General features: G+C 40.3%; 1 protein-coding gene across 1 annotated transcript in view; it reads left to right on the forward strand.

Annotated features, from left to right (window-relative positions):
• dnah7 (dynein, axonemal, heavy chain 7) overlaps window positions 1–15785 on the forward strand; it is an 80302-nt gene that overhangs the window by 42695 nt on the left and 21822 nt on the right. Inside the window, exons 40-54 of the mRNA XM_061054662.1 lie at window positions 154–373; window positions 531–1157; window positions 1484–1729; window positions 1992–2221; window positions 2410–2740; window positions 2867–3213; window positions 4191–4371; window positions 4689–4874; window positions 6415–6578; window positions 7551–7705; window positions 9423–9613; window positions 12180–12313; window positions 12422–12757; window positions 13415–13541; window positions 13847–14041. Coding sequence (XP_060910645.1) covers window positions 154–373; window positions 531–1157; window positions 1484–1729; window positions 1992–2221; window positions 2410–2740; window positions 2867–3213; window positions 4191–4371; window positions 4689–4874; window positions 6415–6578; window positions 7551–7705; window positions 9423–9613; window positions 12180–12313; window positions 12422–12757; window positions 13415–13541; window positions 13847–14041 — 3670 coding nt within the window. The remainder of the gene's footprint in view (window positions 1–153; window positions 374–530; window positions 1158–1483; window positions 1730–1991; window positions 2222–2409; window positions 2741–2866; window positions 3214–4190; window positions 4372–4688; window positions 4875–6414; window positions 6579–7550; window positions 7706–9422; window positions 9614–12179; window positions 12314–12421; window positions 12758–13414; window positions 13542–13846; window positions 14042–15785) is intronic.

Genomic DNA, 15785 nt, shown 5'->3' on the forward strand with positions numbered 1-15785 from the left:
TTGATTAAAAAAAATATCTCCGACCAAATAAATGTGATCACGTATTTAGTGTGCTTTGTTTTTTTTAACATGAAAAACATTCAATTTCCCAACCAAGTTGAAGGCAATACTATGAATGACACTTTACCAATGAGTCAACCATGTCATCCGCAGGTTCTCTTTCCCCAAGTCATTTGGAGTTCTGACCTCTCAGATTGTCAATAGCACCATGTCTGTGTACCAAGAGGCCACCAAGAACCTGCTCCCAACCCCCGCAAAGTCCCATTACTTGTTCAATCTGCGTGATGTCTCCCGAGTCATCCAGGGCATCTGCCTGTCTCGACCAGAAACTGCAGATGAACCATCTGCCATCAAACGCCTGTGGGTGCATGAGGTAATGTTGAGCACAACAAATAGTGGAAAATACCTGACAGCTGTGTTACAGAAGGGACCTAAACATGCAACTAAAATAGGACAAAAAGATGTGTGTTTCTATCCCTATCTCTCTTTCTCCCTCACACTCACCTAAAATTTGTCTCTTTGATCCTCAGGTCCTGAGAGTATACTGTGATCGACTGGTTCATGACACAGATCGGTCCTGGCTTGTAAGCTATTTACAGGTTGTGTTTCAAACTCACATGAAAGAAAACTTCCATCAGCTCTTCAAGCATCTTGACCAGGACAGTGATGGAAAGGTGACTGAGGACGACCTGCGCAGCCTCATGTTTTGCGATTTCCATGACCCCAAGGGTGAGGACCGCAACTATCGGGAGGTGAACAATCTGGATCAGCTGCGACAGGTGGTGGAGTCACACCTGGAGGAGTACAACAACATTAGCAAAGCGCCCATGAATCTGGTTCTTTTCCGTTTTGCCATTGAACATGTGTGCCGCATTTCCCGCATCCTCAAGCAGCCAAGTGGCCATGCCCTGTTGGTGGGTGTAGGTGGGAGCGGGCGCCAGTCCCTCACCCGCTTGGCTGCCTACATGGCAGAGGCAGAACTTTTCCAGGTGGAAATCTCTAAAACCTATGGAACCACTGAGTGGCATGATGACCTGAAGCTGATCATGAGGAAGTCCACGCAGGGTGAAGCTCATGGCGTTTTCCTCTTCACAGACACTCAAATCAAAATGGAGTCATTTCTGGAGGACATTGGGAACCTTCTCAACACTGGGGAGGTAAAGTGGGAGGTGGAGGTGGGGTTGAAGTTGCCTGCTGGACGAGTCTAGGTGTAGAAAACGTTTAATCTGATAGGAAGATTGATGAGTGAAGGTTGGCTGAACTGTATATAAAACTAATAGTAAAAAAAGAAGTGTGTATATTTATGAAAACAATGGTTTGACAATTACAGCCTGTAAATGAGAAATAATAAATATGTAATATAAGGCATACTGTATATTGATAAGATTGAGAAGATATGCAGGGAGAAAAGGTGGAATGATTTTCTATTTCTTTCATCAGTACTCAAACACAGACCAGCCTGTTATCTTTTACTTGCTTTCAGGTTCCTAACCTGTTTGCAGTCGATGAGAGGCAGGAGATCTGTGAGCGAATGCGTGTGTTGGACCGGCAACGTGATCGTGACAAACAGACGGATGGCAGCCCCCTGGCTCTTTTCAACATGTTTGTAGAGCGCTGTCGCACACAGCTTCATGTGGTGTTGGCCATGAGTCCCATCGGAGACGCCTTTAGGAACCGTTTGAGACGTTTCCCTGCCCTCATTAACTGCTGCACCATTAACTGGTTTCAGGTTTGTATGTTGGAGCATGTTGCAGGTTGCACCAAGATGCAGAGGGTTAAGGTGGTTGGATATATGTTACATATTATCTTTTAATTATATGGTTTCTAATTAAAACATAATATGTAATATTTTATGTTAGTGGATCATCATAAGGGTCGAATTCTTTATTGTGGTTCCCTTCAATTGTAACTGATGACATCGCAAGGAAACTATAGCAGAAATGTAAATACAAATGCACTGTGGAAGTACCATATGTTTCCTTCCTTATCAGTCTTGGCCTGCGGATGCCCTACAAGCAGTGGCCTGTCGCTTCCTGGAAGACGTTGAAATGACAGATGAGTCCAGAGAAGGCTGCATCACCATGTGCAAGAGCTTCCACACCTCAACGATTGAACTATCAAATCGCTTTTTGATAGAGTTACAGCGTCACAACTATGTCACCCCAACCTCGTATCTTGAACTCATTTCAACCTTTAAAGCCTTGCTGAAGACGAAAAGGGCGTAAGTTGAATTTAAGAATAACTGTTAACATTAACATTGTGATATCAAATGTTTTGATTACATAAGGATGAAATTAAAGATTAAAAAAAAACATGAATCTGGGCCATTGTTCAAGATCTGGAATTGAAAACTTTTGTTTCCATGCATAAAAAGCATTTCTTCATTATCTATTTTTATCTGTGGGGCAGTAAGGTGATGAAGATGAAACGTCGTTATGAGGTTGGCCTGGAGAAGTTGGAGTCAGCAGCTGACCAGGTGGCCACTATGCAAGTTGAGCTGGAGGCTCTACAGCCACAGCTGCGTGTTGCCAGCAAGGAGGTGGATGAGATGATGGTGGTTATAGAGCATGAATCTGTGGAGGTGGCTAAGACAGAGAAAGTGGTGAAGGAGGATGAGGCCGTGGCTAATGAACAAGCCATGGCTGCTAAAGCCATCAAGGATGAGTGTGATGCCGACCTTGCTGTAGCTATGCCTATCCTGGAGTCAGCCTTGGCTGCATTGAATACTCTCACCAATCAGGTAAAAGGAGTGACATTTTTTATTGTCTTCATGAAAAATGCTGCCTTTAGATCTGGGTCATGTGCACTGGAATATAATATTGAAGAAGGGAAGATCAATTGATGTGGGTTTTTTTTTAATGTGCAGGATATCACAGTGGTAAAGTCCATGAAAAGCCCTCCCACAGCTGTTAAGCTGGTGATGGAGGCAATCTGCATTCTCAAAGGCATCAAGCCCGATCAAATTCCTGACCCCTCAGGCTCTGGTAAAAAAGTGGAGGACTTTTGGGGCCCAGCAAAAAAGCTCCTGGGAGACATGAAGTTTCTCCAAAGCCTTCACAAGTATGACAAGGACAACATCCAACCAAGTTACATGACCATCATCCGCAACAAGTACATCACCAACCCAGACTTTGTACCGGAGAAGATTCGAACTGCATCCACTGCAGCTGAAGGCATGTGTAAGTGGGTCTGTGCCATGGACAAGTATGACAAGTAAGTAATGTTCTTCTCCATCTGTGCTCTCTGTTATAAAAATTAATGCATATTCTCAACGCTTGAGTGCTTTTTATCCATCTAGAAACATGAAGCTTGGTTACTGCCAACTTCAAAGGAATAATAATTTCTCTGGTACAAGAGAACAATGCTTATGTTAAGTACCAAGTTATTAATATATAAAGACAAATCAAGTTGCAGATAATTTAAAGGGGAAAGATTCACATCAATTTTGCTCTGACAAACTGAAATGTTACCCTCGTTTATAAAAACTATAATCAAACATACCCAATAAATGTTAACACCAGTCCCATATCCACTTACATCCATAACGATTAATGACAACACTATAAGGCATGGCTGTTTTACTATAATACATAATCTTATGCTATGAATTATATAATAGTCTTAATAAAGTTAGAGAATTTGATCAGTTAAATGACAAACGAGGGACACATTTACAATAAACTGCAACTATTACATTTCCAAAACAGAGAATTTGATCAAAGTTAGTACATGATTGTCTCTGATTCTCTTTTCATTTTACTTAGGGATAATAAAGTATATAGTGTTAAGATGACCAAAGCTATATTCCTTATTCAATGGTTTAATGTGTTTTGACAATGTTGTCACCATAATCTGTATTGACATTCCACTCCTTGCTGAAATGTGTATGTATTCAATCAATAAATCCATCAATATTAATTCGTATAGTGCCAATTCATAACAAGTGTTATCTTGAGATGCTTTACAAAAGTGCATATGGGTTAATATGCAGGAAGGATTTCTCCTTTGTATTCCTCGCCTTCCTGTTGTCCACACTTCCATGCCGCTGAGGTTGAGGTCGGAGCAGGCCGTGCATGAATGAGGACGGCGGTCCATGCAGCTCCCTCAAGGAATTGCACTATTTAAGGAGGATCTTTACCAAGTAAATGTTTACTTTAAACATTGTTCAAAATACTTTGTGTGCCCTTTAGAGTGGCCAAGGTTGTGGCTCCAAAGAAGGAGAAGCTGGCACAGGCAGAGGGGGAGCTGAAAGTGGCCATGGAGAGTCTCCACAAAAAGCAGGCTGCCCTCAAAGAAGTACAAGATAAACTTGCAAAGCTTCAGGAGACTTTGGATGCCAACAAGAACAAGAAAGCTGAACTCGAGAATCAGGTTTAGTATAACTTTGATTGATCGTAGATAGTTAAAACATTTGTTTAATGATTTTCTCATTTGGAAGTTTTCGGATTGATCAATCATTATTAATAAACTACATTTCCAGAAATCAGAAAGATACCAAAGCAGTAAATATACTCCTGATTTAACAGCCAGGCAAACACAAGTAACATCTCATTGGGGTCACTGACAGAACAAACACTTACCACAAAAAAATGGGAGAAATTTCACAAACTTGCTCTGCCTTCCATAACTTTCAAAAAACAACCCAAGGAAATAAAAGTTTGCTCTCCTCATTCTCTGATGTCCTCCAGGTGGATCTGTGCAGTAAGAAGCTGGAGCGAGCTGAGCAGCTTATTGGAGGCCTGGGTGGAGAGAAGACACGCTGGAGTGAAATGGCTTTCAATCTGGGAGAGCTCTACAATAACCTGACTGGAGACATTCTTATATCAGCTGGCATTGTGGCTTACCTGGGAGCTTTCACCTCCAGCTACAGACAGGTAAGGTGAGGGAGATGTTAGTGCGAAGGTGGAGGTGGACTGAAGCTGACTTGGTTCACATTAAGTGTCTTCTTCCCTCTGGACTCATACCTGGTGTTTGAAAATATTTATTTTGACGATTAAGATAACTTACTTCTCAATTTTAACATCCTGGTGGTGCCTTTTTATATATATTTTCCTTTAATGTTTTGGTTTATTTGCACAATATATTATTTTCTTTTCAAATATATTCCTGTCCTAATAGATTCTCATGTTTCTTCACTTGTTGGTTAAGCATTTTGCGCTACCATCTCTGTATAAATGCTGCTTTATAAATCAGTCCCCAATATAATGTTATTTTTCATACAGAGACATGGCTTCATAAATGAACTTTTTCATTCATTGTGAGACTATTGTTTTTTTCTACTGGGCACACTGTGACCAATGCAAATCCCAGCACTGTTTCAGACCCAAGAAGCCAATTGGATGAGTGAAGGTTGGTGGACTGTAAACAGGCACTTTTTGCTATTTCTGAGGCTAATGTCTCTAGGACCAAACCATTGTTTAAAGGTCATCTTTTATACTGTGTCACACGGAGGGCCATTGTAATGCTGGAAAACAAACAGGAGGAGGGAGAAGTGGGTATTTTTGTCATGCAAGTGTGTTTGAGTGTGAACGCTTTGGACCGGTTATGTATGTGTGTTATGTAAAAATTCACTCTTTAAATGGGCTTGTCGACATAAGCCTGAGTTTTGTTTTGATAAAGTCAGTCTTTGTGAATCTGTGCAATTGACTTAATAGAAAGATGGATGACATATCTCTATCTCCTCCAATTGTACAACAGTAAAGCCAAATCCCCAAAACCCCCACCACCCCTCGTTTGGAGCCAGAGTTACGCATTAGACCCTGCTGCAGTTTTTGGCATCTTGCCCATTCCACAAACCAAAACACACATCTAACTTATATAACAAGACAACGATTCTTTTGGTCGGAGATGTCCACAGCAGCACAGATTCTTGCGTCGGTGTGAAGCAGACACCTACTCTTATGTAATGCAATAACTCTTGTGTTAGCGTTCCTTACATTTCCTCTTGCCATTCCTGCTCTACTCTGCTCATCCAGTGCACACAGCAAGAGCAGGAACATTTGTCAACAGATCTGTCAGTCATGGCAATTTACCCCTTTTTAGAGAATCAGATAACTCATTCCAACTTAACTTCTCAGAAAAATTAACACATAAATCAGCACATTAAGAACTAACTACAAAGACAGAAAGACATTTGAGAAAAACATTATGTGTGTTTTGACCTTGTAGTTTGACCCATGTTCCAGCTGTTAGCTTTGAGTTTATAACTAATACTTCAGCCAGTCAGCAGTGGTAGCTCTGAATGTTTTGGCTTCATTTTAGGGGGGCTGTGATGTCATCAATCTTTTTACAAGTCCATGACCTGTACAGCCATGTGTACAACTGAGTTATTCACAAGAATGTATTCTAATTTGACTTCAGGTTGTTTGATTTTAAACGTGAAATATGAAATCTGTTTGTTTCACTCCCACCCAGGATCAAACAGAGGAATGGATGAATCTTTGTAAGAGCCGAGAGATCCCATGCTCACCCAACATGTCTCTGATGAACTCTCTGGGCGATCCAGTAAAGATCCGTGCTTGGACCATTGCTGGCCTACCATCAGACAGCTTTTCCATAGACAATGGTATCATAATCTCGTAAGTGTCAAAGACTAGCTTTACATTATCAAAGCATTCTTTCCAATGAAAAAGGGTCATTATTTACATAGTACTTAGGAATGTATTTCCAAGGGTTTAATGCACACACAGTGGGTCTCTCAAACCACATTTGTCTATCCTCCTTACCCATGATGTTAAATGTTGAGCACCTCCTAACTTAATATTTTACTACTCAGAAAAAATGTTCAGTTCAATGCTTAATAAAACTGCTTTAAATGGTTGTGGCAAAAAAAAATCTGGACAACATTTGCATAGCATCTTAAAATGTCATAATGGCATGATGCCCTGAAAACTGAGTCTCAAAAGCTTTTTAAAGAGTCAGGGTTTGTCACTTTACTTTTTTTACATGCTCATAAGAAATAGGTTGCAGTGTTTTAACAGGGCACTATTGTGTGTTTTTGACTGCTTGTGTATCAGTATTACAATGGGTTATAATTATCAGCATGACAGGACTTTGTAACCTTTCCTGAAAGAAACATTGTCTGATTCAACCTGAAGGTGCAGAAAAAAAGTAATATGACAAGACATCACCTTGTTTGTGTAAAAGATGTATCAACACTGCTTTTTAATCACAATATGGCCCCTGGTGTGCTACCCAACTGTGAGCTGCCTAACTGTGCTCAGAATGAATGTTCCCTCCTCAACATCTCTCTACATCTCAATCATTGTCCTCTAACATCCCCCCTACTGTTCTTATGTGTCATGGTTAACAGTAACAGGATTCCTTGCTCTGACAAAGAGACTATTTCTATCACCCACTAATGCTTGTGTGTGTGTGTGTGTGTGTGTGTGTGTGTGTGTGTGTGTGTGTGTGTGTGTGTGTGTGTGTGTGTGTGTGTGTGTGTGTGTGTGTGTGTGTGTGTGTGTGTGTGTGTGTGTGTGTGTGTGTGTGTGTGTGTGTGTGTGTGTGTGTGTGTGTGTGTGTGTGTGTGTGTGTGTTTGCCTTTGTAGTAACGCCAGGCGGTGGCCTCTGATGATTGATCCCCAAGGCCAGGCCAACAAGTGGGTGAAAAACATGGAGAAGGCCAATAGCCTGAATATAATTAAACTGAGTGATGGCAACTTTGTGCGCAGTCTGGAGAACTGCATCCAGTTTGGCACACCAGGTAAGCTTCAGTATATCTCTGGGTTGATGTCTCTGTTTTTGTGTGTGCATGACCCTCATTGTTGTAGTTCGTATTACTGCCTGCTGAGGTCTCTCTTCACCACCAGGACTATATATTGCTGTGCAGTGGTTTGATGTTTTCCTCCTTTGTTCTTTGCTGTGCTGAGGAAGGATTTATATGTGCAGTATTTCTGAGTGAGATGTTCATATTAACATTAATTCAAACCTATTGCATCAGTATTTTGCTAAAGTACTGTAATACACACAGAACACAGGAGAGCTAAACTATGTTTTTTGCACTGACAATTTATCCTGCCCTGTAACACGGTTATATTTTCATGTTTGGTAAGATTTACCGTAACTAAAATTTGTGCTTCTTTTACAGCATGTATTTACTTTGACTTTTTATCGTCACGTAGGATTATTAAGGCAAATTGAGAAAGAGCTTCAAGAGGCAGCTACAGAGCCATTAAAAAGACATCTAAGTAATGATCTTACTCAGCCAGCCATTGGGTCTGACAGACCACAGTGCCAACAGTTCAGAGAGTAGCTTGTCCTTGCAGTGTGCAAAATAGTCCCCAGAGACAGTTACACTATCCACAGCAGGTTCTTTTACAGTACAGTTTTTCTTTGCTGTCTGTATCCAGCCTACAATTCTGATTACATGCTAGTATTCTTCATTTTTAAATGTCTCTGTTAAATGTTAGGATTATATGATACAGCACATAGGGCTGTTTAATCAAATATAAGCAATATAGATGTCATGTAAGGACAACTTATGCTCCAAAGCAATTAAGATGAGGACGACCTGATTGGGTTAGCTATCGTGTGAGAGAAAGTTCATCAGCTGTCTTTGGCACTGAAAGCTGTATACAAACTTGGTGTACACCTTGAGGCATTGTGTCAATTATAGATGTGCTAATGCTCTTAACACAGGAACAGCATTATCATACTTAATGTGAAATCACATTAATATTGATGCCATGGGAATAAGGTATTTGAAACTAGTAATGTTGTACTTGCTTCAGTGATTTCTTAGTATTGAGCTGCTGGGCTTTAATGGAAATTTATTATTGAATGCAAAACAAAGGGAGCTGAAAGAGGCTGAGGGTTTAGCTCTCTTAAGTTTTGCACAACTCTGCAAAACATACACTACAGGTCCAGCAGACTATTCTGTGTATTATATTCTGAAAACTAAGCGAATAACAATCACACAAAAATGCAGTTTCTCTAAGGAATGTGAGCTTCCTTTGCTATGAAACATCTCGTACAGGCTCAGCAGGATCTACTTATGACCTGTAGAACATATACAGGGAACTTTTAGAGTAAGTTGTAGAAGGAAAAAAATGTTTAACAATGAACAAGTGACAATCTAAGATAAGCCAAAGAAAAACTAATACAGTTGCTGCGGCCAGTGTTTGATTACATTATTAACTCACTTGATTAGCTGACCTGATGCTAAAATGAAGGCTGTCATAGATCTAGAAGGCAGCAAAGCAAGTGTAAGTTCTCAATTCATTATTAACCTAAACTATAGAATAAAGATAAAAAAACCCAAACTGAAATGATTATATTATGCAAGAAATTAAAGGTTATTGATGCTATCATAGAAGATTTATTGAACATGTCTGAGGATAAGGAGATGTAGGTAATGTCCAGAAAGAAATCAGTCTCTACTAGTCAGAAAATATTTATGTATGTGGAACATTTTCTTTTAGTGCTGTTGGAGAATGTGGGAGAAGAGCTGGACCCTATCCTAGAGCCTCTGCTGCTGAGACAGACATTTAAACAGGGGGGTGCCATGTGTATCCGCCTCGGAGACTCGACCATTGAATATGCTCCAGACTTTCGCTTTTACATCACTACCAAGCTACGGAACCCACACTACCTGCCTGAAACTTCTGTCAAGGTACAGTAGTAGAAAACTGCTTCAGGCACTGCTATATTTTTTTAATATCATATTGCTCTTACTTGCTTCACATTGTGGAAGCACATTTTATTATTAGCTTGGAGGATTCTATAAAATACACTTTAGTTGAAGGCTTCTTGCTGCATCAAATGGTAAGATTTAAAAGTATTTTCGAAAAGGAAAATGGCCATTTTAATCCAATTTGGTTCCTCAGGATGACAGGAGGAATGAGTGCATGCACATCACTTCCCATGCTGTGGTTTTTATACCACATTATTATGAGGCACACAAAACTGGTTCTCACAACATGTATGTAGCTGACCATATGGTGGACAGACATACCGTACATGAGCCTGCATGCAGCTTTTGTCACGACTGTGTTCTCAGAGCAGTTTTTGGTGGAAGCCACATGCCTTTGCTATTGTATAAAGGGTCCCTGTGCTACCCTCCTTGCTTCCTCTACCTATCGTCCCATGCAGATGGAGCTAGTACCCTTCAATCCCCTTGCATCAAAGATTAAATGTATCTTCCACAACAGAGCTGATGCCAACACAGAAGGCAGTAATAGAATAAAGGCTCTCACTGGAACCCGCACAGACATCTGCATTTCTTTGCTTTTAAAGTATTGTTTTCATCTCACCTAATAGCAAGAGTCAACCTCGTTTGTTTTCATCTCCCATGTGACTGTTAAGCCAACTGATAGAACTGACTTTCAGTAATACAGTTCATTGTCTCTTAAGTGTAACTATGCTACTGTATGTGGGACACCACCATATTCTCCATTGCTGGCATGCAACCTGAAAAGTGTTGGTGGCTATAGGCCATTTTTCATAAGGGGCTACCGTAGGGCTTTCCATAATTGGGGAGTTTTTAGCCGCATTGTAGATGGATAGTTGGTCATTCCTCTACGTCAGTATTGTGAGTAGTATAGAAATAGATAGATATAGATTATTATAAATATAATAAATATATATATAAATATAAATATTTATGTTGGTTTGTCTTGTGTGATGCCCAGAAGACTCATACTTAGGCATTTGGGGATCTTCTGACTTTTCCCTTAATGCTACCATCATGTTGTTGTTTTCATTTTTTCTGTAAAATATCTTGACACCTGCTACCTGATTTTCACATTCATCATTCATAATGGCTCCCGGAGGTTTTATCCCTTATCCACCATTTGTGTTTTCTATTTGTCTTGACTTCAATGGATAGGCTTGACATTTGCTAACTTAACTTGCTACTTCGTCTTGTCTTGCACTATTTCCATTCAAAATGTAATATTCTTATTTTACTAACACCATTGTAGAAGACCAAATGTCGTGAAAATGTAAGACATCAGCCTTATCTTTTCTTTGTGTTAAGTGCTATTCAACAACTCTTAGTATGCTTAAATGCTAAACTGAAATTGTTATCATGCTACATATTAAATCATTCTACTAAATATTATCATGTGCCTGACCAAGTGTTTTCAGTTTTGCATGTTGGTATTCTAATATTAGCATTAAGCTCAAGCTTCTGTGCCAAATACAACCTCACAGATCTGCTTGCTGGCCTGTAGACTTGTGGTTTTGCTTTTAGCTCACTTGCAAAATTACAAATCTACATTGCACAAGTCACCTGCTTTCTCACTACAGGAAAATGGGGCTCTTTGTTCTTTGTTAATTCCCAGAAAAGCAGCGTCTTTTTACCCCAGTAACACCCTGAACCATCATTCTCCAGTACCAATAGAATGAGGTCCAAAATATATAAATAAATGAAATAAATGTCCTAGAAAAGAAGCATTAAAGAGAATTGCATTATAGGAAGGCGAGGGGTTGGAAAGCATTACTGAATATCACATTTCAGGCATCTATTTGCATGGGCCCTGCACTTTATGGGCAGCTTTTAGATTCATTCAACTCATTTTTCACAATACACCCCCCCCCCCCCCCCCCCTTTTTTTGCTTAAATCTTTCTTGCCCACAGTACAGTACACTATAAGGCTTCCATTATTGCCATTAAACCTTGTTTGAAATGCAATAGTTTCAAATACAAGAGGACAAGCATCTAGTGAACCAGCCCTTAAGGAGCTCGGGGGACAAAGAGAGGCGTAGAAAGAGGGTGTATGTGTGATAAAGGACTAACCAGAGATTTATATTGGCTCTGAGTATTTACCACCAGCTGAGTGGGTCCGCGGCATCAATAGAAATGGAATTAGGCCCCGGAGAAGTGCACTCATTTATTAGGGTAGAGAGTAGATATCAGATACAGGCTTTTAACCTCCGGGTAAGTGCAGAGCAGAATGACTGAGGCTGTGGTAAAGGACACACTTCTTTACCTCAAGCTGCAACACTTCTCGCTTAAAAAAATAAAGCAAATGCATCCTACCTGTACTCTGCCAAGGCTTGAGTGGTTATTGGAATTGATTAGATCAGAGGTTTGTGTGGAGAACAGCATGAAAGTAAAGATGATCAACACTGCACTGTAAAGTATGTTACTCAAGGGCCAGAGAGCATGGGATGGGCAACACATTCCAATCCATAAACACAAACATGTCTGTATGTCTGTATTTCATGTACTATAGGTGACCCTGCTGAACTTCATGATCACCCCGAAGGGCATCCAGGACCAGCTACTAGGTATTGCGGTTGCCCGAGAGAGGCCAGACCTGGAGGAAGAGAAACAGGCTCTCATCCTCCAAGGCGCGGAGAACAAAAGGTACAGCAGCACACACCAGGCTCACAATTTCAACTAATCAAATAAAATCTATTTTTACTCAAAGTGTTAACTTAACATGTTGATATGTCCTTTTGTTTTTTTTCTCAGACAACTGAAGGAGATTGAAGACAAAATCTTAAAGGTGCTCTCCTCTTCCGAGGGTAACATCCTGGAGGACGAGACTGCTGTCAAGATTCTCTCCTGCTCCAAAGTGCTAGCCAATGAAATCCAAGAGAAGCAGGCTGTGGCTGAGGTGACCGAGCAGAAGATTGATGAGACCCGCATGGGCTACACACCCATTGCTGTGCATTCAGCTATCCTGTTCTTCTCAATTGCTGACCTGGCAAACATTGAACCTATGTACCAGTACTCCCTCACCTGGTTTATCAACCTCTTCATCAGCTCCATTGACAACTCAGAGAAAAGCGATGACTTGGAGCAGAGGTGAGCAGAACTGACAATTGCACTAGCCAAATACTCGTTTGAACAGCTTAGTTACATTTGTCTTGTAAATCATCTTTAAAGGGATTTAAGAGCAACTTGCAGGCTAAATCTTTTTTTTTACATTAACACTAAACCTTGTCTGATAATGGTTGAAGAATAAGTTAGAGGAAAAAAGTGACAGTTTTCACTAACAACATTTCAACATTACATCGTATTACATCACAGGAGGGACTCTGACACTGGCTAAGTGTAGCGCCGCTAAAGTGCAGTTAAAAGTACAATTCATTTCCTAAAAATTAATCACAATAAAAGTCCCCGGCTGGTATTTGGTTGGAAGGCCTGCGTTTTGAAGGAATTTGATCAGAATGTAGTGTGTAGATCCATGTTTATTAATGTTTTACACAACCTTAATCAGCGGGCCTCCCTTTTGTTACGTCACATCTGGTTGTTTGTTTTTAACGCAGAAGAAAATGCATAAATGTCTACAGGAGTCTCTGTCGTGTATGAAATTATACATTTTGTTAGAAATATTCTTTCTAAGTTATTTTCCTACAGTTAGATACACTGGGGACTCCAAGCATGTTGCTCTTTAACAGTAGTCATAGTGCGAGAATGTGGAAAATTTTATGCGTTTTCTTTGTTTACTTTTGTCTGCAGACTGCAGATCCTGAGAGACCACTTTACCTACTCACTATATCTTAATGTGTGCCGCTCGCTGTTTGAGAAGGATAAGCTGCTCTTTTCTTTCGGCCTAAGTGTCAACCTGCTTATGCACAACAAGCTGGTAGGAATATACACACACTGCACAAATGTACAGATTTATAACACACTACAACCACAGATGTTGCTCAAGAAAACATTAGATATTGTTGTTTGTTTGTCGGTAGTTTGCCAATGAAACATATTTGTATGTATCACAGACTGTTCGCCCTGTGATTGCTAAAGATTATCAGTATCTTGTATTTTCAATTTGCATGGAACTTTTAAAGATAATCCCCAGAATACATAACCTTAACTTTAACAAAAACTGAGTTAATACCCTGATGTGTACGCACTGAAAAAGCTTCATGACTGTATTGAATATCACAGGTGGATGAGGGGGAGTGGCGCTTCTTACTGACGGGTGGTGTGGGACTAGACAACCCACACTCAAATCCCTGCACCTGGCTCCCTAAGAAGTCTTGGGATGAGATTTGCCGCTTGGATGAGATGGAGAGTTTTAAACGTCTGCGTCAAGATATGGCTCGTCTCAGAAATGAGTGGAAGAACGTTTACGACAGCCTGGTGAGCGTCATCCAGCTGTTTGGCTGGTATTGTATAATTTTCTGTGCTTTTAGAGACACACTAGGAACATTTGTCGGTATTCTCTCCTTCCTTTCTGGAGTTAAAGTGGGTTAATGTGTCCAATTTCTAAATAAGCAAGAATACAAAAGAACCATTACATTAAAATGGCCAAGAGAAATTGCATGAGAAGTAAGTAACGGTAGGTAATCCCCCAGAAATGCAAATTTGGTTGATTTGCTAATTAATTTAGCTGGCATGGCTTATGTTTTGTTGTATAAACTGAAAATGTGATCATTTTCAACTGAGAATGTGGTGGAGTATAGTAGTTTTAAGATGTAAGACACACAAACCATGACCAGGATCACATGTACAGAAGCATCAATACACTACACACTCACCATGCTAGCTGCAGTGTACTGCTGCTAAGAGCACAGGTACAGTTAGTTTCTGGAGATGTCACAGCATCAAAGTCCAAAAAATAAATGATCTTGGTATTTCAGTTTTTTCAAGAGGATTTGATATTTCCATCAAAGTTCATGTTGTTAAAAAAGTCGCTCTTTTGCAGCCCACCTTTCAAATTGTACACAGTCAGATAAGAGCATAGCAACAAAGTATGTAATACAGTACTGTTGTGAACGTATGTACACTTCCTTATCTTTAGCATTACTTAAAAGTCCCCTTTCAGCTAGTCGATTATATGGTGAGGCATCAATGTTGATCTTTACTATTTTAACAAACAATACACTTAATGTTGTGCTCATAAGGTTTCCTTTAAAGATTTATGATTTCAATAAAGTTGAAGCCTTCCTGATTAATCAAAACCAATTTTTTTTTTCAATGTCAACAAGGGGGCAGTGATGGACTGTGGTTTTGGAGAAGAAGTGAAGTAGGCAGAGGTGAAGAAGTTGTTTGAGTTAAAAACAGGCAAACCGCAGCAGAACAGTGTTAAGGAGAAAGGGAACAAGGGCAGTGTGAATAGGTGAAAGCTATTTTCCAGAGTGTTTCGCATGTGACCCACAGGCTGGCTCTACTCAGCAGGGGAGCTCAGCGGGTTGCCATAACACTCCTGCAGCCTCCCTTCTCACACTGTTTTTTTCATACTATTCTTTTCGGCTTCCTTTGCATGGGAAATGAAAATACAATATATAATATACATTTACAATATTAGATACTCAAAATAGTTTTACTTTGCTGTTGTATGTCCTAATGTAGTCTCCATTAAGAGTACTAAATTGCGGGTTCATTCCGCACAAATTGCACTCCGCTCCGCTCAAATTGCACATTTGGTTGGTGGGCGCTTTGCGGGTGATCTACTAAGAAATTTTGCGTGAATGACACCAGGTGCAAACCTTGTGGAGGCGGTACTATTTAAGTTAGGTTATTGCGTGTTCTACTGGTTTACGTCACGGAGAGTTTGGACAGAAAGCAGGATGACTGCAAGCGCAAAATAGGTATTAGTGAGAGAGGCAAATAAACGCACAATACTTTTGAGTTATAGGAGATAAATCTGAATATTACTAAGAAAAATTTGGTTATAAGAAAACCTCTGCATTAAACAGGGCCTCTCTTTTCTTCCCTTAATCTTAAGAATGAAGTGTCATACATTGCGCAGGAGGTGCGAGCTGTGTCCTCTGTGGCACAGGCACTCTACACACGGGCCGTTGTTGCGCACCAGACAGCTGCCCTGGCAAGAGGTATCGAAGACGGGGTTACAAACAGTGGGTAGGTATCCCAATCCAAGTGT

Source organism: Labrus mixtus, chromosome 13 (genome assembly GCF_963584025.1).
Source record: "Labrus mixtus chromosome 13, fLabMix1.1, whole genome shotgun sequence".
Taxonomy (NCBI): domain Eukaryota; kingdom Metazoa; phylum Chordata; class Actinopteri; order Labriformes; family Labridae; genus Labrus; species Labrus mixtus.